Source organism: Colius striatus, chromosome 7 (assembly GCF_028858725.1).
Source record: "Colius striatus isolate bColStr4 chromosome 7, bColStr4.1.hap1, whole genome shotgun sequence".
NCBI classification, from domain to species: domain Eukaryota; kingdom Metazoa; phylum Chordata; class Aves; order Coliiformes; family Coliidae; genus Colius; species Colius striatus.
In genome coordinates this window covers 36,003,042-36,025,444 of record NC_084765.1, presented here as the reverse complement: position 1 = coordinate 36,025,444, position 22,403 = coordinate 36,003,042, and the positions used below count along the sequence as shown (strand labels likewise).

Genomic DNA, 22,403 nt, shown 5'->3' with positions numbered 1-22,403 from the left:
ATGCTTATGCCGGGGCAGGTGCATGAAGAAGGAAAATACACATTTATTCACAAAAGATTCTCCTGTTCAGTTAGTACAATAAGTTGAAGCTGCTATATTTTACAGCACTTCCTGTGGTGTGTCAGGCTACTAATACGAAGAGCTGACAGCACTAAAAAAAAAAGTTAAAAACCAAGAGGCAGCTTCTGGTATTTTGAGGTTGCAGAGGTTTCAAAGCTGAGGACTCTCCTCAGCCTTTAGCTATGGTGAAGATGCATTCCACAAGATCAAGAAGCAGAACCAAGCCTGTGTAGGCAGAGATTAAGAAATAAGGAGACATGTCCTTGTTTAGCCTCGGGGAACAAATTCCCAAGGCTCTGTGTTAATTCATTAACAGTCTTATTCTTCCGGCAGATCCTTGTATTGCTGATACTTTACTAGGGCCATGTATGGAACTCATGCTTAATGCTCTAGAAAGGCTTTTCTATTTCAGATCCTTACTTAACCCAGTCACCAGCACTTTTTTCCTTTGCTTCCTAAAGTTATTTGAGGACTAAAAGCTGTACAAGTGAATAAAAAAAGAAAATGGAGTTGTAAACTAACTGGTCATGTCTACCCAGGTAATCCACTTTCACATAGCCAAAAGAGACAGTTATTTTAACCCACTAGATCTAGCCCACAGCCTAGCCATTCTATCTGGAGGTGCTTTGTACTTCCTTCCTCTCACTTCAACAGCCAGAGGCACAAGGCCATCCCTATCTTGTCTTCTGCTTAGTAGTTATTTACTGATGTTGCTTTCCGTTAGCTCTTCAGCTAAGTGGCTTCTAAAGGAGAAGTTGGTATTAGGTAGGTAGACACAACACCTGAAAAGCAATCGAGTAATACACAGCAGATGTTTTGGACTGGAGATTTGCTAGTAAATGTTTACCCAGCAGGTGGAGACAAGAGCTCAGTAATGCACACAGCCCACTGGAGATTTACATCTAACTCGAACAAACAGCTGTTATTTTTCCACATTAATATCCAAGTCCAGTATTGTTAGACAGGTTGTCCTTGCCCTGCTGCTCTACCAGCACATCGTGACATACTACTACAGAAATTGGACTAGGGAACAGCATTACTCACAAAGTCATTTTGGAGAGCAGAAATACCATATTGCATAATGGCAGAAGATGAACCAAGCAGACTGCAGCCAGATGTGATCCTTGCAAACCTTGTCTGATGGCTACAATTGAGGAGCTGGTTTTGAAAGGGTGCTCTGTGCTCCATGCCAGAACCCCAAGACAACTAAGAACATTTCACTTAAAAAAACTCCAACAAACAAACCCAAAAATCCCAGAAAAAATCATTTTCTTGAAAGCAGCTGTTTGGATTTTAAGAGTGTGAAGTCATGGGGACCTTGTAGTAGATTATACACTTTCAGCAGTAGCACATCTGATCTCACAAGCAATGAGGTATGCTGGAATATTACTGAAGTGCATATCAAGCTTTTAGCCACATCTTAATGCCTCCAGAAAGGATTCTCTTTCACCTGTGAAAGCTTAACTCATAAAAGATGTCTTCAGCCTGTTGAGTATCAGGGTGATCCCAGTCCTGGCAGAGCATCAGCAGCACCAAGAGAGTCACAGCTCCCTTGACCACGCTGGGATACTAAATTCCATAGCAAGCCCCTCACAGGCCCACCTTAGTTTCACTTTTTTACCTGTCCAAAGGATCTTAACCCAAATACTCTAGTTTCAACAGTCTCTTTTGCCTTTCAAGGAGTCTTAAGCCCAAGCATGTAGTTAAATTATTGCATTTCGTAGCTGTCCATATGTATAGACAGAAAAAAATGAAAGCAATAGCCCAGCTTGTTCCACTGCTTTAATCTTTAGTAACTGTGAATACATGCAAAGTTACTGCACAGCAGCTGAGCCATCAGTTTTCAAGAAGCAGTGCTGTACCCAGACCCTCTAGCAGTAAACGCAAGTGTTAGTGTTAGGTGTAACCACTACAGCCTTGGCTTCCAGGTGTGGGGCCACAGGTTAACATTCTGGGCAGAATTTAGGGCTAGAAGGTTTCTTCTTCCCACCTGATAAATAGTCTAATATTGTTGCCTCTCCTCATCAGCCCACAGCACTGTGGCAGAAATACACTTTCAGTCCCTGCTCTTGCTGTATATGAGCAGTGTGTCTCTTTCCAGTCCTCCCAGGTAAGAGCTGACAGATGAAACTGCACACTGAAGCCAGACAAGCTATTATGAACCAAGAGATACTTCTCAGTGATGAGAAAGGGTAAATGCTTTCTTTCAAACCTGGCATCATCTCAGCAGTTTGTCATGCTGCAGCAATGAGACATAGGTCAGCTCACAGGCACAGCCCAGAATGTACACATGTACCTGGCCAGGTGCAGAAAACTCACTTGCATTATTGAATGAAATCTTATTTGTGGAAAAAGAAAGCCTGTACCTTGGAAAAGAGAAAAAACTTGTTTCACAGTAGGGACACAGTTGTAGTGACAAGGACTGGCTGTGTGCACAGATGGCAGAGCTCACCTAGAGCATCCTGCTGTTCTTGGAGACCAACAGAAAGGATCATCTGCCTCATGGGAGTGATGAAGCTTTACATTCCTCACTGACTTTAGGGCACTGACTTCCTCTTGTGTCTCTCAGGCTATAGCCCCCAAGCACCATGAGTCCATAAATCAGAGATGAAGTGAAGGTGGACCAAACAAGTTTTTAAGCAGGCACAGGGTAGAAAGTCTCTTGTTGGATTACAGGGATCTTCAACAACAGGTAGCAGGGATAGGTAAATCAGGGGCTGATTGTGTTGTATTAGGAAAATGATGTTAAAACACCACAGTTCTTGCCCAGGTTGTCCAATGATTCTCAGCTACCTATTTACATTATTGAAAGAAAGCTTATTGTGCTGCCACATCAACAAAGCTTTGCCTGCTCCTTCAGGAGGGTGGAATCCCCGTCAGATCCATTCAATGCATGATAAATCCACTCATATTGCCTTTCCATGTGCACTCTGCCAAAGATCTGTCCCCTCCTGCACCTCTAGAGGAGACCAGCATGGAGAAGTGTCCAGACCTACCTCAATGCGCTGTACCCCTGGCACACGCTGACACAGCACAGGACTCGCTCCTGGTTGGCCTGGCTCTCCCCCAGGTATTTGCACACGATGTTTCCACCCAGGCTGAAGCCCACAACCACCAGCTGGGTCTGAGGGTAGGTCTTCTTGATGTAATTAACCATGGCACCAAATTCCCAGGTGCAACCTAAAAATAAAGACAAAGGCAAGAATCTTCATGTTTCCTACCTCAAGTTTCAGTTGTGTGCTATAAGTGCAGCTTCTTACCCTTTGACTTTTCAGTAACCTTAAGGTTTTAAGAGCTCCAACTCACACATGTGTTCATGTATCTGTTTTGAGTCCTGTGGACCTTAGCTCATGCTTAGTTCTGACAGACTGCCAAGGAAAGATGAAATTAACTTAAGAATCATGGCAAAAGCTAATCTGACAATTGAAACACTTCCTTTCTAAAGCACCTTAAAATGAAGAGTTCAATAACTCTCAGCTTCACAGTACTATCTAAGACAAGTTCACATCATTACCTTCCTGAAGCAGTTGGCCACTTCTGACTAAAGTGGGGTGTCTGTAAAGCAGCGTGCTCTCTTGCTTTTAAGTAAGGCTGCTATGGGCTCTTAAATACATGCTGATGTATGGAGGGGATGGAAATGTGGAGCTGGCTTGCCAGGTCAGAGCTCTGTGGCCTGTTGCAGAGGCCTACTATGCAGGTGCTCTCTAGAATCACAGGGAGGGGTTTAGGCACAGGCAGCTATGTTTTTAACCCTGAAGAGGTACAGATACTTCAGCTTCATAGAAGATATATGAGTATCCCCTCTTCAAAGGAAGTAGCAATTGTCTCTATACAGATCTGTTCTGCTTTTAGCTAACACCCACTTGGTATACCACAGGCTCTAGGCACCAAGGGGTGGAGTCTCTAGCAGTACTGGGGTCCTCAGATTAACGCACTTCAAGGCCTTCACACATGTACCTACAGCTATTTCTCCTGCCTTTGGGTTCAGGAAATGGAAGCTAAGAGACAAAAGCGCAAACTTGATGGTATCAATATACTGCTATCAAGTATTTATGCACTTTATTGACCTTCCCATTGGATTTAAGACTGCACAACACACAGAAGGCATCACATGAAGATAAATTCTAAGAACTGGGATGCTACCCTGTGCCAGTGTGCCCCCACTCCAGCTGTAGCATCCTTGCTAGACAAGAGACTCTGGAGTAGACTCTGAGCACCAGGATTTGTGTTTACTTCTTCCAAACAGCAAGCTTTTGGCCTGTTTTTTTCAGCAGGGCTTGGGCACTTCCTTGTGAATACTCTTAATGAGCAATTTTTCTCAAGATGACATGGCTCTAGTTTCCTCTGGAAGAACCTAGTAATCAATACTTCAGTGTTTGACCTTTATGATTTGAAGGCAGATGGTAACCATTTCAGAAATCCAAAACTAGAATAGCAACAGGACAAGCTTGATGTAAATGCTGGAGGATTCAGCAAATCCCAAATTTAGGCTACTTGGTGCTCAACAAATACGCCAGGAACCCAGCAAAAGCTGGAAGGACACTGATATTTGGATTGGAGGCAGAGAGAAATCTGTTCATGGTCTTGCTGGCACTCCATTTAACAAGTAACTCTGCCAAGTGATGTACTGTTTTCCTCAAAGGAAGTGTTAGGAATTTCTTGCCCTTCCAAGGCTATAAAAGACTCAGAGTCTCAAGAGATACACTCCAGAGTAACTCCCTAAGGTCTAAAGCAAAGTTTCATGGAAGAAAGCCCTCAACTTATCAAAACTAAATACAAATGCTTTAAAGAAACCAAGCTTAGTTCCCAAGACATGGTAGGCTTGAAGCCATTAACAGCCTAGGGCCTCAAAACAAGTTGAGGTACTTGGTATTCCTGAAATGTTGTCCACTGAGAACTATAAAACAAGCAAACCACTACAGCATATTTGCCTGTCAGATTCAGAACTCAAAGCACAATATTTTTATTCCACCAATTCAACTGTTTAAGATAAACATTCAAACTGTTAATCCAAACTCTTATCAGTAAGTATCTTTGCTATCATTAAAAAAGAAAAAGAAACCCAACACCAGTCTGCTAAACCCACAACTGACTTCTGACAGATTGTACTTATAGATGTTTGCAGTAAAGAGGGACATGAGGACTCAGGAGAGCTGATGAACAAGCAGATCAGGTCACAGGCAAGAAGGCCACGTTCTACAAAAGTCATGTTACTCACTAGCAGGACAGTTAAGTATAGCTGGAGTCTCTTTTAACACAATTCCAAATCCTTTACTCCTTTTAATTTCTAGGTTCTGACAGACTTTCTTACACTGAAGGTGAAAGCCCAAGCACCACCACTTCTGTAACTGCAGTTTTACTGTCACACTGTAGAATTGTTGCCGTTCCTTGGTGTTTTGTGTTACATCCAGGGACCAATCCTCATGTGTTTCCTCTAGGACAGAAATGTTCTTTCTGGACATTTTACAGACTCAGAAGTAGCATTTATCCTTCAGAGCCAGTTTGTTGTTTCAAATTCCACTAAACTGACGTTTCAGTATCTCTAAAATTATTTGAGCAGGCTCTTTGTTGCCACAAGAGTTTTGCAAAAGCCTTATTTAAATAAAACCTCTCTCCTTGATTAGGATACATGTGTAAGAGCTAAGGGAAGAGACAAGGAAAAGTGAATCCCCTCTTCCTCACATGTAAGTTCAGTTTGGTTCCTAAGAAACAGTAGAAAATGATTATCCTCAGATACAGCAGTCCTGTTATGCTGAAGGAGGCTGATCAAGCCCCAGAAATACCCCAAGCTTGAAAGTCAGTCCCCAGCTGCCATAAAGTACCTACCATAGGTGAACATCCGTGGAGAAGTGAGCTCAATGTTTGGCAAGGCTCCCAAGTGATTCAGGACCGCACATCTGTACCCATTTTTCTGCGCGTAGTCAACAAAAGTGCGGATGTACTGCTTTTCACTGTGGTTAGCAATCCCGGGGCAGATCACCATCGTGACATCCTCTGTGCACAGAAAGAGGGGGAAGTTAAGTAAATGTCACTTCATGCAAATTAAGAGATTCAGAAAGCTTTCATTTCAGATCCATGGGAAACCATCTACCAGAAGCAAGCTAAAAATTCTACTAGTCTGCCAAAAATCCAGTAGGGGACAGGAGAGCAGTGGCTCTAGTGCTACAGATGTGAAAAAGTAATTTATGTTAGAAGAGATGAACAGTTTTCTGACTTTAGGGAAAGCTGCCCAAACAGTTCTACAGGCACTGCCTAGAGACCAAGAACAAATTCTTCCCTTTGAAGGATTTTTTGGACATTACACATTACCTGCCTTCTGACTACACAGCCTGCCTGTGACTGCAAAGTGTGTAGAAGCTCTGAAGCCCCACTGCTTGTTCATGCACTAGGTAGCCAGGCTATGCTATTTTTCTTTCATTTCCCTTCCAGAGTTGTATGTAACACATCTTCAAAATGAAGTTTTGCTAAGCACAGACATTCTGATCAGCTGACATTGCCCATCATCTGCTTTGGGGTTAATCTAATGATATTTGATCTGCTGACACCGTTCACTAGTTTAACAAGATATCATTTCATCAACTAAGAAAGTAATTGTTGTAATTCAAGTAAGCACAGTATATTACATTCAGGATAAGCATGTGTGCTTCAAATTAGCTATCAGACTTTTATGTGCAAAGCTGCAACATTAGCAGCTGTAGCCACTGAATTTTTGCCTCATTAGGAAAGCACTGCTCAGATTCTCTTCAGTGATAAATATAACAGTGGCTGCTCTAGTGCAGCATTATACCATGAAGATGTCAACATTGACAGTTAAGAAAAGAACTCTGCTTTTCCTGAAGGCCAAGTGGGAGTCATGGGCTTAACAACAAGATCAGCTGCTACAGGGGTAATTTGTACTTCTGAAGTCAAGGTACACTAACTCAGTGTTGCTGTTACTAGTAGTAACAGTGAGTTTGAAAGCTGACATTCACTCTGTATGGGAACACCACGATTTTCTGCTTTTTCATGGAGTTGTCTTCATGTCTGGGCTCCTTCGTACACAGAGTTTGTTTTCATGCAGATCCTGAAACACTTGTAGGCAAGAATCTGTTTCTAAGGGAGAGATGAAGTCTAGCTTCTTTTCCATACACACCAGATTATGAAGCATCTCATGCAGCTAAGCCTCTGTCCTATGATCCCTCAACCTTAAAAGGCAAAGGGCACTCCAACAAGGCTTAGCACCATATTCTCTTTGCCAGTCTCAACACCTCCTCTGTTCCTTAATTCCCAACCTCTTGCCACAGTCAGTCTAGTAAGGTCTCTCCTGCTGTTTGAGCTACAGGTACACAGCAAGATGGTCTTGTAGCCTCCATACATTGGTTAATATTGCTTAGCAGCCCCCTTCCATGGTTGGAATTAATATCTACCCTTTCTGATAAACCAAGTGGCAGTGTCCTCATCCTTTCCCCAGAGCACAGGCTAGCAGCTAGATGCCAGCAGCTGTTTGACTGACCTCCAATGCAGTGCTCAGACAGCGGCTCAAAGAGATCAAAGGTGGCTGTTGCTCCATCTGGCATCGTGAGGTACTTGCGAAGTCCGTGCGGATGTGGTGATCTCACTCTCCCCATCTTTCCATAAAGAGCAGTCTGGATATGTCCACTCTTTCCCCAGATCAGGGGTGGAACATACCTGAAAAAGGCAATAATTGCAAAAGACAAAAAATTGCTTATCCCAGCCATGTTAATGAGCCCTTGAGAACAGATAAGCACTCCCATAATAAATCTCCCCTTTTGGCTGTGACTGAACTGGCAACACTGATCTTTGCAGCTTTACACAAAAAGAGCCTGATATGCTCTCGAAACTGAAAAAGTACCACTGATAGCAGCAGTAAAGCCAAAATCCAGACATTCTTCTATATTGAAATGTTACATGAACAAATGTTTCTCTCCAAATACACAGAGGCCTTGTGCCTCTGACTGGGCCAGCACATTGCTAGCCAACCAAACTGACCTTCAGAATCCATAGTGTTGTAAATCTGTTTGAATTGAAACACTGTAGCTTACTGGGTTGAGTCACATGAACTTGTCTAAGTACTTGACTGTACAAACCAGTGGTGGAAATAATAGAAGATACCTAGAAGATAGAAAGCCCCAAGACTCACTGGCTGGGACAACTTTAAATAGAACTGTTTTTCTCAGTTAAGTGAAGAGCATAGTACAGGGTGATTTTGTCTCTCAAGCAGTTAAACCCCAGACAATTTTAAAAGGACCTGTAAAAACTAGACAGACTCCACTGAATAATAAATTCTTTTTAACGTAAGAGGGGAAGAGTCTATCAATTATATTCATCAAAGGCATGTTAAAGGTGACAAAGCAGATTGTCTTCTCCTGGCTTACTAGCCTTCCAAAAAGACATGACCGAAACACAGCTACTACCTGGAAGGCATGAAGGGCTTAGCTATCAGGTCTTTTTAGTACAAGCAGAGCTGCAAGTGGTTTAACAGGAAATCTACTGTTGCTCCCATGGTGGTGGCACGGCAGTCCCTTGACCACTCTGCCAAGGACAGACTGAGCCCAGCACTTGAAAGATAATTAACATCAGCTCTCAACAGGAAGGCACAAATGATTTAGGAGAACAGCAGTCCCAGGGGACAAGCTTCCAATTAAGGAGCTGTGGTCTCTGCTACACAGAACAAGGTATCCAGAAAAAGCCTGAGAGCTGTTGACACCACCTTGCATCCTGATTGATTAGCAATTCCCTTCCCTCTTGTCTTTTTTAGGCCTTCCTGCAGTTACTCCTTTTGACTTCAAGATCACAAGCAGCAGTGATCATGTTCTGCTCCAGTCACAGAAAACTAGGCAGCTCAGGACACAGATTTACTGCCTAAGCCCATAAGCTCTGACACAACCTATTCATGCAGCTGGACCTTCTTCCCCATACCAGCTCTTATGTGTCATATCTACATTTCCCCATTCCTCCTAAACACTGCTCCAAAAAAGTCCTCCTATAAAAATAAGAACTGACTAGGCTTGTTTAGCAAGACAGGAGCAACTCTCTGTTCACTTCCCTCACCTATGAGGGAGACTTCTTACACTCAAAGCAACACAGTAGTTTATTTTTATATATATATATATACACACACTCAGGTTTTGCAAGTGCACTTCCCAGAGAGACCCAAAGTAGATTTCTGTAGAAGCAGATTCTACTTCACTAAAGGCTGCAAAAGTTGCCAAGTGATGTTTGCAACCTTGCAAATTAGCCTTTGGTACATCTTGGATTTGATCACTCAACTATTAAGCTTCCCAAAGAACCTATGAGCCTCACAGACTCTTTGGGAGGACTGCAGGTGGGTCTTGTCAGGTACAATGTGCAGCATGCCAGCCGTGCACAGATTCCCAGCAATCCTGGGGACTGTGCAGGCTCATCTTCTGCAATTGCTGGTAGAGACAGAAAGTAGTCAGTGAATATAACTCAAAGCAGCTATTCATCCATCTGCACAAGAGCAGAATCATCTGTAGTTCTTCAAGTCACATACAGGTCATTGCTGAGGGTTTTGAACAGCAACTATTGTACCAGACAGAACAGATACCGCTCTTCTAGCGCAAGAAAAAGCAACTAGCTTCACCATAGTCATTTACTTTATGACCAGTTCAGGTCAGTAGCTTTCTGTCTTGTTTCACAGATACCCTTTGAAGATGGGTCTTTTGCTAGCAGCTTTTGAAGAGATGTCAAATGCAATCTACATTAAGAATTCGCAGCTCTTTTAGAAGAGACTCAGATGTCAACATTGGTGCATGCATTTTTATCTTAGGTTAGGTGTATGCACTGGAAAGTTTTGGTGATTCTGCTTCTATACAGTGCTTTTCAATTCAAATATAATCCCAGGTAAACCCCAAGGGACTAACAGGCAAGCAATTTCTCCAGTTACAGCAGCTAAGTTATACAGCTGTGTCTGATTACTGCTACCACTTTGACAATTTCTGTGAGCATCAATCCTTTCCTCCTGTTTACCTACAGTTCAGTTTCCAGCTATAAGTTTGTCAGTGGAATAGATGCAGCAGCTGCAGCAGCACATACCACAGGATGTTGTTACAGAGGAAATGAGAAGAGTCTTCAAAGCTTCCCCACTACTGACAGAGTTGAAATGAAGACAAATGGCTTCAAGCATTCTGCTTACCAAGAGCATACTGCTTACCACAGCCTGCGTCAAGTCACAGCCCATTTATTTGGAGGAAAAAACACAAAACCAAACCTGCCTTCAAATACCCCAAGTGGAAGTTAACTGAAGACTAAAATCAAAATTCCATGCCACCTTTACAGAGGTAAACAGTACATGCAGTTTCATAGATATGTTTTTTATTAAAGACAAAACCCAAGGCCTGTGACTCCATTCATGATGGACAAATGATACCAATGGGTTCCACATTTTCTCCAAAGCTAAAACTGTGTGAAGCCCTATGGACAAGGGTACCTGCAGTGCTTCAGAGTGCACCAGAGCTAGTGTTTCTGAGCATCCTAGGGACCAAGCAAAATGCTCAGCTTATCTTTTATGTTAACTCCAGTCCTCTTCTGTTTAAGCATCACACTGCCCCTAGCAAAGATGTGCCAATCACTCCACATGTAACTATATTCTTCTAGATAAATATTCAAGGGTCAAATTCCAGCATGAGTAATGTGCTTAGGACAGTACTGATGAAGACATTTGTTACTCCCACTTAGTCATACTTAAGCACATAAAGTCTATTTCTGCCCTTTGCACTTGAAGCAGTTAAAGCTCTGAAGCACCTGCAAGTGTTAGAGCAGAAGCTTGTTACTTCACCTGCCTTGTTTTACTACTGCCAATCAGTCTTTAAGCAGTAAGCTTGTGGTAAGATAGTTATCCTAAGCCAGGCTGCAGGAGACTGAGCATCACAAGACTTCAACATGATAGGGGAAAGAAGCTGCCTAAATTGTATGTCTTGCACAATCAGTGAAAAAACTAGGACAAATTGAAGCTCACCTTACCAGACTGATGCAAAAGCAAGCAGATATTAAAAATTTAGACTTTCATTTACCAAGACAAGTTGCCAATCAATACTAAAAAACCCTGTAATGCCTTGACAAAGTGATGCCTCTGTATCGTTACATTCCAGTAAAAGCTGTTCTCAGCTGAGGGCCAAGTTTGACTTTTCAAAGCATGCCTGCTATAGACAAGGATATGATGTGTTAGACTTTGCTGACCCTTTCTTTGGGCAATGGACAAATCTGTTTTTAAAAGTCTTCCTATAACTGATTTCTGTCTCACTGAAAGATATAAAGTCAACAAGAACTTTCAAGACCAAGTACTGAGCATAATAGTGCAAGACTGTACAGGACTGAAGGATATCTTTTTATTGAGGGTTTTTGTGGACTTTCAGATTGCTTTTATTAAAAACATTCAAAGAGGAGAGCATAAAAGAACTCTGCAGTCATTAAGGCACATAATACTACACTGCTGAGGGCAAAAACACCCCACCTTGCCACGAATCATGCAAGAACCTTCACCTTCCAAAGAGTAGAGCAGATAGGCTTAAATTAACTGTAGCTTATTATGTAAAAAACAGCTCCAGAGACACTCACATACTGAAATCAGCAAAAATAACCCCTAACTATCCAATCATCCTGAAGGCAGAAGAGCATGCACTTGAGTACTTTTCTTATGGCTTACCTTAAGAAAACAAGCTCAGCAAGGTGTGGCACAAACACAAGCTACATATCATGCAGACTGAGCAAGTTAGTAGTATTGAGTTTAAAGAGCATTCAAACATTGCTCTTTAGATTTTTATGCTAAAACTACCACTACTGCTAAATTTAACCATGTCTTCCAAACAAGGGCCCCTTGCTCAAAAGAAGGTGAACTTCTTCCAGCACTAATATTATGAGGGAAAGTGTTAAAGGGCATAATTAGGCTTCAACCTCTCTATAATGGCTGCTATAAGGCAAAGCAGTGTGCTGCAGGAATTATCCCAATATAGCAAATTTCACTGTATGGGGATGATTCATTGTGTATTCCTCAGTGTGCCCTGTTCCAGTGAAGCTGCTCACAGATGGATCAGAGCCCAGGAACAGACACCATGTCTATAAGCAGCATTTCCACTGGTCTGCAACAGTGGTTTACAGATGACAAGAACTGAGCAGCGAGCTGAGTGATGAAGAGTAGTCAGGGAGACTTCTTGCCAGATAGGTTGACTGCATGCCCACACAAGGATGAGGATGACGTACCACAGTAGCACAGACAAGCAAGTATTGATACCACAGGCAATCCAAAGGCAAAGCTGTACTGTACTGGAAACATGAAACAAAAATGGCTTCCCAGCTTGCTCCAGACCCAAATGCTTTCAACTGACTCATTTTCCTGTTTTGCTTTAGTCAGTTGCAATAGGTATCAGTCACTGAGTAAAGACAAATATTTGAGGTAGTTAATTATGTCCTCCAGTAGCCAGTCCTTTAACTTCTAGTGACAGGACTCTGTGACAGAAGGAGAACAGGTCTGGGGACACCAGTTACTTACTATAGAAGCTGATCTTTATGGCACAAGTACAGAGTTCAGTGTTAAACAACTGATTTCACAACCAGTGACATAAATCTGCTCACAAATGCTAACGTTTTAGTTCCAAATGCCGCTTTTCAGCTATGCAGCACAGCCCCATATCTTGATAGGTGTCTATCTACAACAGTGCCTTAGAGCAAGTGAACACCTAGGTGTTTCCAAAACATTCTCCTGGCATTTTAATACAAAAAAGAATTCCACCATGTGATTATAGATTAAGTTTTAGTGGCTCTCAGGCAGATTACAATTTTAGAGCACGTACATCACCCAGTATGCAGGAATTTAGGAAAGTAGCAGCTGTATAAGCAGCTCACACAAAGCACATAAAAACTGTGCTATTTTTATTAGCAAGCATCAGCATTCAGGTCCTCAAAGATCTGAAGTGGAAGTTTAGCAACAGGCTTATTTCTGGAGCATTACTTCATTTCAGAGAAGATTAACACTTTAAAGTTTAACTCTTACATAACCTTTGATGTGCTGTAGGATATGGACGGCAAAAAAGCAGAGGCTATTATATGTCCATGTCAGGAGACACCCTGAGAACTGCCACCTGCATTACAACAAGCAACAGTTTATTTTTTTTTCTCCCTTTACTGAGCAGTTTTGAGGTATTTAAAGGATGCTTTGCAAATGAAATTTTGTTTTAAACTTGTCCCTTACTTGATGCTAGAGAATATAGTTTAAATTCCAATCAGGAAAGCTCATCTAAGTCTGCAGGGTTCAACCCCCTCCACCCCAAACATGCAGAAAACAGGTTTTCTTTTTTCCTGCATCAGCTCAGCTAGACTGTGCTGTGCCTTCAGAACACTGAACACATTTATCAGCTCAATGTCCTCTGAAAACAAAACTAACATTAAGTGGAGCAGAATTTTTTGCTGCCCGTAGAAACTGTACGAGGTCAAAACTCTTTAGTAGACTGGTCTCTATGGTTAAGCCATCTCCTTCCCAATTTAGGCAGCTTTTATTTAGTAAAGTGCCCATCACACCCCTCCTCACCCTGCACTGATTGCAAGAAGTATTTAGTCAAAACAGGGCATGAGTATCACAGCATATGGCTTCCTTGCTGATGAGAGCTGGAAAAACACAAGGCTGCTGCCAATGCCTCAGCAGAGCACTCAGCAAGGACACAGACTCCTCCAAGGCTGCCTCTCTCCAAGGTCAACGCTTCAACTTACCAAACAGGGAACTGCCTGTCATTTTTCTCTACCTCTCAACATGTTCACCTGCCAAAACTTCAAGAGTAACACTGGTTCAGTTTATTTTTCTCCTGGAAGTGTTCCTCCCAGGGTAACACAGTAAGGATCCGACAGGAATCAAACACTGTTTGCTGTTAAATGTAAGGAAAGAACATTGAAAAACTTGAAGACAGCTTTTCTGATTACTTGACTCCTTGCATCTAGGAAAAAAACCAATGACAGTGTGAATGTGTTCAGGTACCCAGCAGCTTTCTTATCCAGTACAGGTTACTGTGCAAACAAAAGGATAAGAAGGATCTAGGCTGGATTTTTGACAGTGTTTACTAACAGGCTTGACAGTCGTTTGCCTCAGTCTGAGGAGCTTGCCTTTATTAATGAAAAAACGTGCAGACAGCAAGGATAATTATTTTCCATAAAGATGATACTTGTACCACACCTCTACAGGAATAAAGATATACACATGCACTCAATGGTAGAAGAAACTGAGAACAGCCACAGAAACATCTACCCCAGTACAGTGAGCACTGGCCTTCAGTAATCAAAGAGACAATGGTGCATTTCTACAGGGATAAGGGAACAGATGGCAGACTTTCTGTACCATTTCGAAAGACAGGAAAAGGAGACAGCTGCAGTCAGGAGCTAGGCCTGAGCTCGAGGGCACCAATAGTTGTGTTGATTTGCAAGAGCTTCCACGCAAGCATCAGTTCTATCAATAAAAAGTATCTGATTATGCTCTCCCATTTGGTAAGCTAAAGTACAAAGGTGGACAGAGGTAGAGGAAGGGAAAGGAACAGGTATGAAAACACAGGCTCTAGAAAGAGAGCCTCTTGCCTACCAGTGTTTGATCAATATATAGAAAGCTTTCAGCACTTCAGAGAACTGTAAAAAGCAGTACTAACATCTGCAAGTACAAAGTACCTGGCATGCAGCCATCTCGGGCAGTTTTACTATCCAAAGCTCTTAAATTATTCATCCAGTATCACTTGGCTCCCTGAATGACACTGTGGTTACAACGTACTGAGTAAGTCCATTGGTGAGGATGGTGCCATGAAGGGAACATAAAATCCAAGTGGTTTTTTTTCCAAGTATTCTTTGAACAGCTGCACAGAATAACTTTGTTTATTTCTGCTTTCTGCCTGACATACCGGGTTTTTTTCCAGCAATACCTCTTCCCCTTTCAGCATAAGAGAGCTAAAGAAGGTCCGAAAGCCAGTTCACAGTTGTACAGATCTGATTTTAAAACAGATCTTACAAATCCTGTACTGATATAACAGGAGGGATTGCTGGGCTACTTATTTTGCTTTCATGGAAGAATCTGAAAAGAGTTGCTTAATCAGCTTTCCTAACACTCTGAATAATTAGCAAGTAATCAAAGTCTTACAAGATTTTTCAGTGGAGTATGGCACAAGCTGTTTTCACACAGCTTTCTGCTAATTAGCCCTACAAACTATTTCATGCATAATTGCAGGAATTTAAATATATCTGTTCCTATTTAGTCTCCAGGTGACTTTCATGCCTAAAGACAGGATTTCTTTGATTTTTTAAAAATGTCTGTATTTAAAAAAGAAGTGTGAGAACATCAATAGAATAGCAAAGAACAAAATCCCACAGAGATAATCTTACATACTTGTCCTTCCTGTAAACATTTTCATCCCCCAACAGCAGTTATATTCCTGTCTTCCCTAACATAGATTTAGAGGTAACAGGACTGAACAACTGCCTGTTGATGTATTTTGTTTAGTTTGTTTCCTAGGGTCATGCAAACAATGTTCTGCCCAAGAACCATGTGTTGGAAATCATTGCTACAGTTTTCAGAGAAGCTGGCAAGCCTCAGCTCTGAGCTGATCCAGAGAAAGCAACCAACCTGAGATTGCACACTATAAGACAACACTAGGGTTCTGCAAAAGCCTCTTCACTCCTGCAATTAACACACAGCAGATGTATTGCATTTTTTTAGACATGTTCTGCCTTCTCACTCCTTTGGGAATGCTTTGTTCTTCAACTGAAAGTCAAAAAAATGGCTCTAAGAGTACTGCTAGGAGCTTGTGCCATAAGAAGAGCTGAAACAGGAGTAAAATAGACTCTGAATTAGCCTACAACCTATTTCCAAAGATTACCCTAACACTAATATGCCTTCAAGACTGATAATCAGCACGGCTTCAGGCTTGTTCTTTCAGTGACTAGGGACATGTTAATCTAAGTTGCCAACGCTGAGATGACCAATGTCTGGAGGTACCAACTAAGTAGAAACTCACTAGTGAATTTTTTAGAGAAGGAACTGCTTTGCAGTTAAAACATTAGCCATAATCAAGAATCTAATTTCAATACTCAGCTTCAACACACACTTATGTTATTATCAAACACAGAGTGCATAAGTGAACTCTTTGGGCTTCGATTTAAAACAGATAATGCTTTATTTCCTCTGACAGTTTACAGATCCTATGGCCTAAGATCTTACACCTTACATAATCAAGGTACCTAACAGCACCACGAAAAGCCTCTCATCTTCCCTAAAATGACTATCATTAAGTCAGCTTGACTTTTGAGATCCAAAAGGAAGGCTCATGCAGCTGCACTCAGTGCTTGCTAGATAATTGATGTATTTAGGGCTTCTAAATAGAACTTGCAAGTTTCCAAAGTGATTGCAGAAGAGAAATACTGTAATCAAAGTCCTTGTCCCTCCAAAGCCTCATGAAATGGTAGTAAATGCTTCATATTACTGGTGAAGGTAAGGGCAGCTGCGCTGATTCTGAAGGTCCTAGAATGGAAGGGCAAGGATCAGCTCGCTCAGATATATAGCTGACAAGGTCAATCTGAAAGTGGATTCAAGAGGTTTAGAGTTGGCTAGTATGTCATTACTTTATTAGACTAGTTATGATGTGCTCGATCCAGTAATAGATTTCATTAGTCTTCAATCCACTTGAGGCACTTGAAGTAAGACTGGGCACCTTAACAACCCTGTGTACATTGTAAGTGCATAGATACACCATGAAAACATTTCCTTCCTGTGAGCCCTGACAGTTTTCTTCCTTAATAGAAAGGGCAGTTCATAGACAAGTGCTGATTTCACCCATCCCTCCCTCGCTTCCACAGACAGTGGGCTCTACAGTGCCAGTAGAGTACAATATCACAATATCAGCATATAGCTACTATACAGAGGGGTAGGGATGACCTTTTCTATATATCCATGGAAAGCCTTGCACAACAAGACTTGGTCCTAAACACAGGTCCCTGGGACATTAACAATAACGAAGTCCCTCACTTGGAACATGTTTATTTTCTCTGGTTTTGACTGGGATAGAGTTAATTCTCTTTCTAACAGCGAGTACAATGCTGTGTTTTGGATTTAGTGTGAGGATAACATTGATAACGATTTCTTTTTTTTTTTTAGTTATTGATGAGTGATGCTTATGCTAAGTCCAGGGCTTCTCAGTCTCCCATGCTCTGCCATGGAGGGAGTGCACAGCATCTGAGAAGGAGCATGGCCATGTCAGCTGATCTCAACTAGCCAAAGGGCTATTTCATACCATAAAATGTCACGTCTAGTATATAAACTGCAGGAAGTTGGCCAGAAGGAGCAAAATGTTGCCTGGGCATCAGTCAGCAGGTGAGCAACTGCACTGTGCATCACTTGTCTCTCTTGGGGTTTTTTGTTATATTCCTTTTACTACAATTGTGATATATTTGTATTATTAATGCTACTGTATTTTATTTCAGTTATGACACTGTTCTTATCTCAATCCACGAGTTTTCAATTTCTTCTCTGATTCTCCTCCCCATCTCCTTGGTAGGGGGAAGCAGTGAGTGAGCAGCTGTGTGGTGCTTAGTTGCTGACTGGGGTTTAAGCCACAAAAAAATTTACACTCAAGTTTGAAAAACCAAACATACTAGGCAGAAGAATGGTTAAGGCCAGCTCTTCCCCCTACAACATAGGTCAACATGGAAAAAAAACCATACTACTTACTCTTTGGTCAGGAGTGGGCAGGATTTGAGTAGAAAGCGAGCCAAAGCAGAGTCCTGGTAGATGAGTTCAGGAGGGGCAGTTGGGCTTTTTAAATTCAAGCAGCGAACAATAACATAAAGAACTGCAGCAACGGCAGCGAGCTTCACCCCGTCAAACACCGCCGGCAGCTCGGAGCTCTCCAACATCGCACTCATTTTGAGCCTGGACATAGGAATAGGTATTAAAGCTTTTTGCACTATACTGTTGGATATGAATATCAGTTGCCACGTTAAACATAAGACTGTGCTAACCAACCCGACGTGTCAGTTAATGCTGCTACAAAAATCTTGGCATAGCAACTCAGACTAGCAACTCTTGAGACAAGAGGAAGTTTATTTAAACACCCTGGCAACCACAAGAAATAGAAACTACACAACAGTTGGGAAGATTTATTCCTAATCAGTGCTGCACTAGAATTGCAAGCGTCTCAGGTGTCAAACCCCACAGTCCGTAGCACAGGATCTTGGCCAAGACTATCCAGCTCAAATAAACCAAGTGAAAAGTCAGGCTAATATAGACACACCAGCAGCTCTGGATGTGTGTCTTAGATGTACAAGCTAGGCTTGAAAAGGACAACTTGATGATCACTGTGTTAGCTCCTCAGCGTGAATTCTGAACTCCGTGAGAACGCTGGTACTGGTGTGTATTTAAGGTGGTCACTTTATGTATCAGTGACTTCAGCATTTCCTTTAATTCACCGTAGTTCTACAGCTAAAAAACAACTAGATTAATATCTCATCTTTCAAGGGCTTTAGGGTAAAGGAAGTGGGGCAGGGGGGAGAATTAAAAATACCACAATATAGCAATATCCTTCCAGCTTGAAGTAAAATACTTAAACATATCCAGCTTCTTTTGAATATAAGGTTCAAATAGCTTGCTGTGGTTATTATAAGGACACTTCATTGATGTTGAGGGGACAGGGTTTTCCCTGGGGCTTTCCTCAGTCACACAGGTAACCCAAGTAAGATAGCAACTGACAAGTCTTACCGATTTCACTTTTTCTTCCAACTAGAAATAATTGGCAGAACTGTCAGTCTGGATCCACGTGCTACCCGAGTAACCCTGTGAGAGGAGAAAAAGCAAATTGATTATCACGATAAGGCTGTATGTCTCAGCTGGAAGGGAAGAACACAAATTTCTACAGAGGTCCCATCACAGACATTGCAATTGATTTTTGTATGCAGTCATAACTGCTTCAGTTCTGATCCATCTGCATCAGAAATCTCTTGCCTGTGGATAGATTCCAGACTAGATTAATTGCCTACAGCATATTAATTCATCTGCAGTCTGCAAATACATGTTCATGAGCAGGGATAGAAAACAGTAACAAAAACCAGTGCAACTTCAAGCTATGAACTTCCAGAAGACTACACAGCATTACCATCTTGTGAAGATGACTGTCCCTAGTTACAAAAGCTACCCAAATCTTTTTCTATTTCAAAGGCTAAAAGTAACAGGCTAACTGTTCTTCTCAACTTTGTCCAGCATCTACAGTACCTGAAGCATGAAGTCAGTCTGAAAGAAGTTTCCTGATACTTTTACTCAGGCTTAGCAAGGAAACTCTGTCCTACAGATGGAAGTTTGTAAACAGTCTCTGCTTGTTCCCCATACTTGGTTTTTAAGAAGTTACAACATACCACACTTCAAGACAGCAAGAGCCATGGGCAAGCTCAGATATGGCCACCTAACACTAGTGCACATGCATCAAGGCTCATTACAAGAGCTTGATGATGCTAAAAAGAGAGAGACAGCTTACAGCCTCTAACCATAAGAATGTAAGCGATATTTAAAAATAGACCTGGATTTAGAACTGAATTCCTTACAGGCACAAACAAACCCATGTGGAATCAAAGCCTCCAGGAAAAAGCTCCAGAACTGCCTGCTCTCTACCCTGGCTGCTGCTTCCAACACAGAAAGCACACCAACAGGACCAGCCAGACCAAAGCCTTAATCTTCTTCCTAGCAGAAAGATAAAGCCTTAGGAGTACTTTCTGTACTCAATACAGCTACACCAAAACTCCTTGGAAGAAAACAAGTCTGACATCAGCTACTGATTAGCAGCATTCTGGAAAAAGCTGCAAGCTTCTGCCACCATAACCATCTGTGTTGGATAAGAACAGAGGATGAAGAAATTAGAGACATCGAATACCAGACAACCTTGAAGCTTTTATTTTTCAGTTGAGCTTCACAGTAGAAGGGAGAGAGGAGTGGGCTACACAAAGCCATTTAGTCTTCTAATCAGAAGATTACATTGGCATCATGTGTCTCAAAGGAGAGTCAGTACAGCTGAGAATTGCACTATGCTACCTCACTTCCATACTTAAGACTTTCTAAGCTACTGCCAACTCTGTAGAAGGCAACAGGTACACTACAGCGATGACTTGCCTGGGGAAGGTACAATCAGCAGAAACACAAAGTTCCTGAACAATCAGTGACTCAAGGACAACCAGGTGTTTGAGCATATCTTCCTCAGCGGAAACTCCCAGAATTTCTGTTGGCATCTTCTTCCCAAGGCTTTATTTAAAAAATTAACAAAGACACTGATACCAAAGTTCAGACTTTCCTGCCACCTGTATTTTAAACTAGTTTGCTGTTTACAGCTCTCGTTACTGAATTTGTTAAAAATAAAACTGGGCATGATTAGTCATTAGCATTTTGTACTAGTGACTCAATATAACTGATCCCAGTAAGCTGTGTCTCCCTGAAACTCTTTTCTCCCACATAATCTTCAGATTACAAACATATCGCGTGTTTTCTGCCGCTTCTCTCTCTCATTTTAGCCTGTCACTGCTTTTAAAAAGCATACCAGCTTAGACTTACTTTCAGAAAAATCAGCTGTTCGTAGGCAGGATTATGCTTCAATACATATAAACTAGTATTTTTTTCATTTTAGACAGTCTAAATACACATCTACTGATCTTACACACCTCAAATATGCTAAAAGATCTCTCAAGATCTTTACCTAAAAATCTCAAATCAAGTCTATGTACATCTAACACAAAGCTAGCACTGCTGTTGCAGTTGCACAGCACTCTGCAGTGCTCAAGCAGTTCACTTCATGAAGACTAGATTGGTAAACTCCATGCCCTATGAATATAGCTGGGGCCCTTCCTCCAGGTACTTCCTCCAGAGACTCAAGACCTAACCAGACCTGTCTCAACCAGGGCAGATTCCCAGGGGATGAGCCAGAGCACTCTGTTCTCAAATTTTAAGAGTTTAGCTTACCAAAATGGATTTGACAGCTCTGCCTCTAATCACATAGGACAAATGCCTTCCTATTTACTAGCTGGGACGAGGTCACCTTGCTTCTATTTTGTTAAATCCTTTTTGCATTGACCCAATAAATGTCTGTTTACGAAAGAGGATAGATAACCACAGTGATGAGCCAGTCAAATTTTAATCTAGAATCTCCTCTAAACACGTCAGCACTAATAAAGACAAACATTTGGCCTTTTTTTATATACAGAACACCAGATTCACTTTTAACAGGCTAGACAAAAATTAGCAAGAGGCAGTAAGGATATCACTGCAAGCAATCAAGTCTGCCTCTTCATCGATTACAGGGTTTGAGCCACACTGAAGAACACGAAGTTGAAGCTCTTGGGACCACAGACATTGTTTTGAAGCAGATCTTTCTATTTGCTCTTCCACCACAGAAAAGAGGCAGAAAAAACACGTTACAGGAAAAACTTCAGCATTACTGTTAAAGGGAGTGCATCTCACCTGCAAGTTAACAAGTAAAACTCCTTGAATACCCTTTCCAGACAGGAATAGAAACACATACAACAAAAGCTTGTACAGAGAGTGAAATTCTTACGTATACTTTCAAAGACATAGGGTTTTGGATAGATATTTGCTTGTACAGATACTGACTTGTACATTCAGTAAAGTCACAACTGACAACAAATCTGAGACCTGTACGCATTTCTGTTCCAGGTTTCCTGAGTAGACTCTTCCAGGGACAGACGACACCCTATGACTCAATATGGCACACAGGATTCAGTAGCTACCAAACATTACAGTTCCTCCACCCATGCCAAAGCTGAGCCTGACTCTGCATACTGGAAAGCCACCATTTAAAAAAAAAAAGCAAAGACATTAAAGAGAAGTCAGTCCCATGGGGTCCTTCCCTCAGGCCTTTTAATGAGTCACTGAAAGCATGGCAGACTCATTTCACGGAAGCATTAGAAATGCTTTGGGCAAAAGCAAAAAATGCAGCTGTATGAAAAAGGCTGCAGACAAGAGTAAAGGCAGCCTCTTTAAAAGTGGCTCCACTGGGAAAATATTTTATGGTCTGTTACAGTCACTGAAGAATCTAGAAGGAAGCCCATTTCCATGAACGACAGTTTGATACAAAAGTCTCCTATGATGCTCTCTCAGTCAGCGTCCTGGCTCACTAGTGCTTTCAGAGCTCAGATGGACATCAGAACACCCAAGCATACCCTGGCCAACCCTGCAAGCATTTAAAATCCTCTTTCCTGTCTTTCTGCAGCTTCCACCAAGTAGCATCTCTTCCCCATTAAGATTCAGAAGAACCAAAGAGATTGCTTCTAGACAGATTAAGCAGACAGACTTTGTTAACTAACAGACATTTCTT

At 41.8% G+C, this 22,403-nt stretch overlaps 1 protein-coding gene across 2 annotated transcripts in view; it reads right to left on the bottom strand.

The window, feature by feature from the left end:
- The window catches only part of ABHD2 (abhydrolase domain containing 2, acylglycerol lipase), a 41,316-nt gene that overhangs the window by 12,446 nt on the left and 6,467 nt on the right, over window positions 1-22,403 (bottom strand). For both annotated transcript variants that reach the window (XM_061999331.1, XM_061999332.1), the window contains exons 2-6: window positions 18,794-18,868; window positions 17,768-17,968; window positions 7,553-7,728; window positions 5,887-6,054; window positions 3,057-3,240 (exon numbers count right to left, since the gene is read on the bottom strand). In XM_061999331.1, the coding sequence (XP_061855315.1) occupies window positions 3,057-3,240; window positions 5,887-6,054; window positions 7,553-7,728; window positions 17,768-17,961 (722 nt within the window). In that variant the 5' untranslated portion in view covers window positions 17,962-17,968; window positions 18,794-18,868. The remainder of the gene's footprint in view (window positions 1-3,056; window positions 3,241-5,886; window positions 6,055-7,552; window positions 7,729-17,767; window positions 17,969-18,793; window positions 18,869-22,403) is intronic.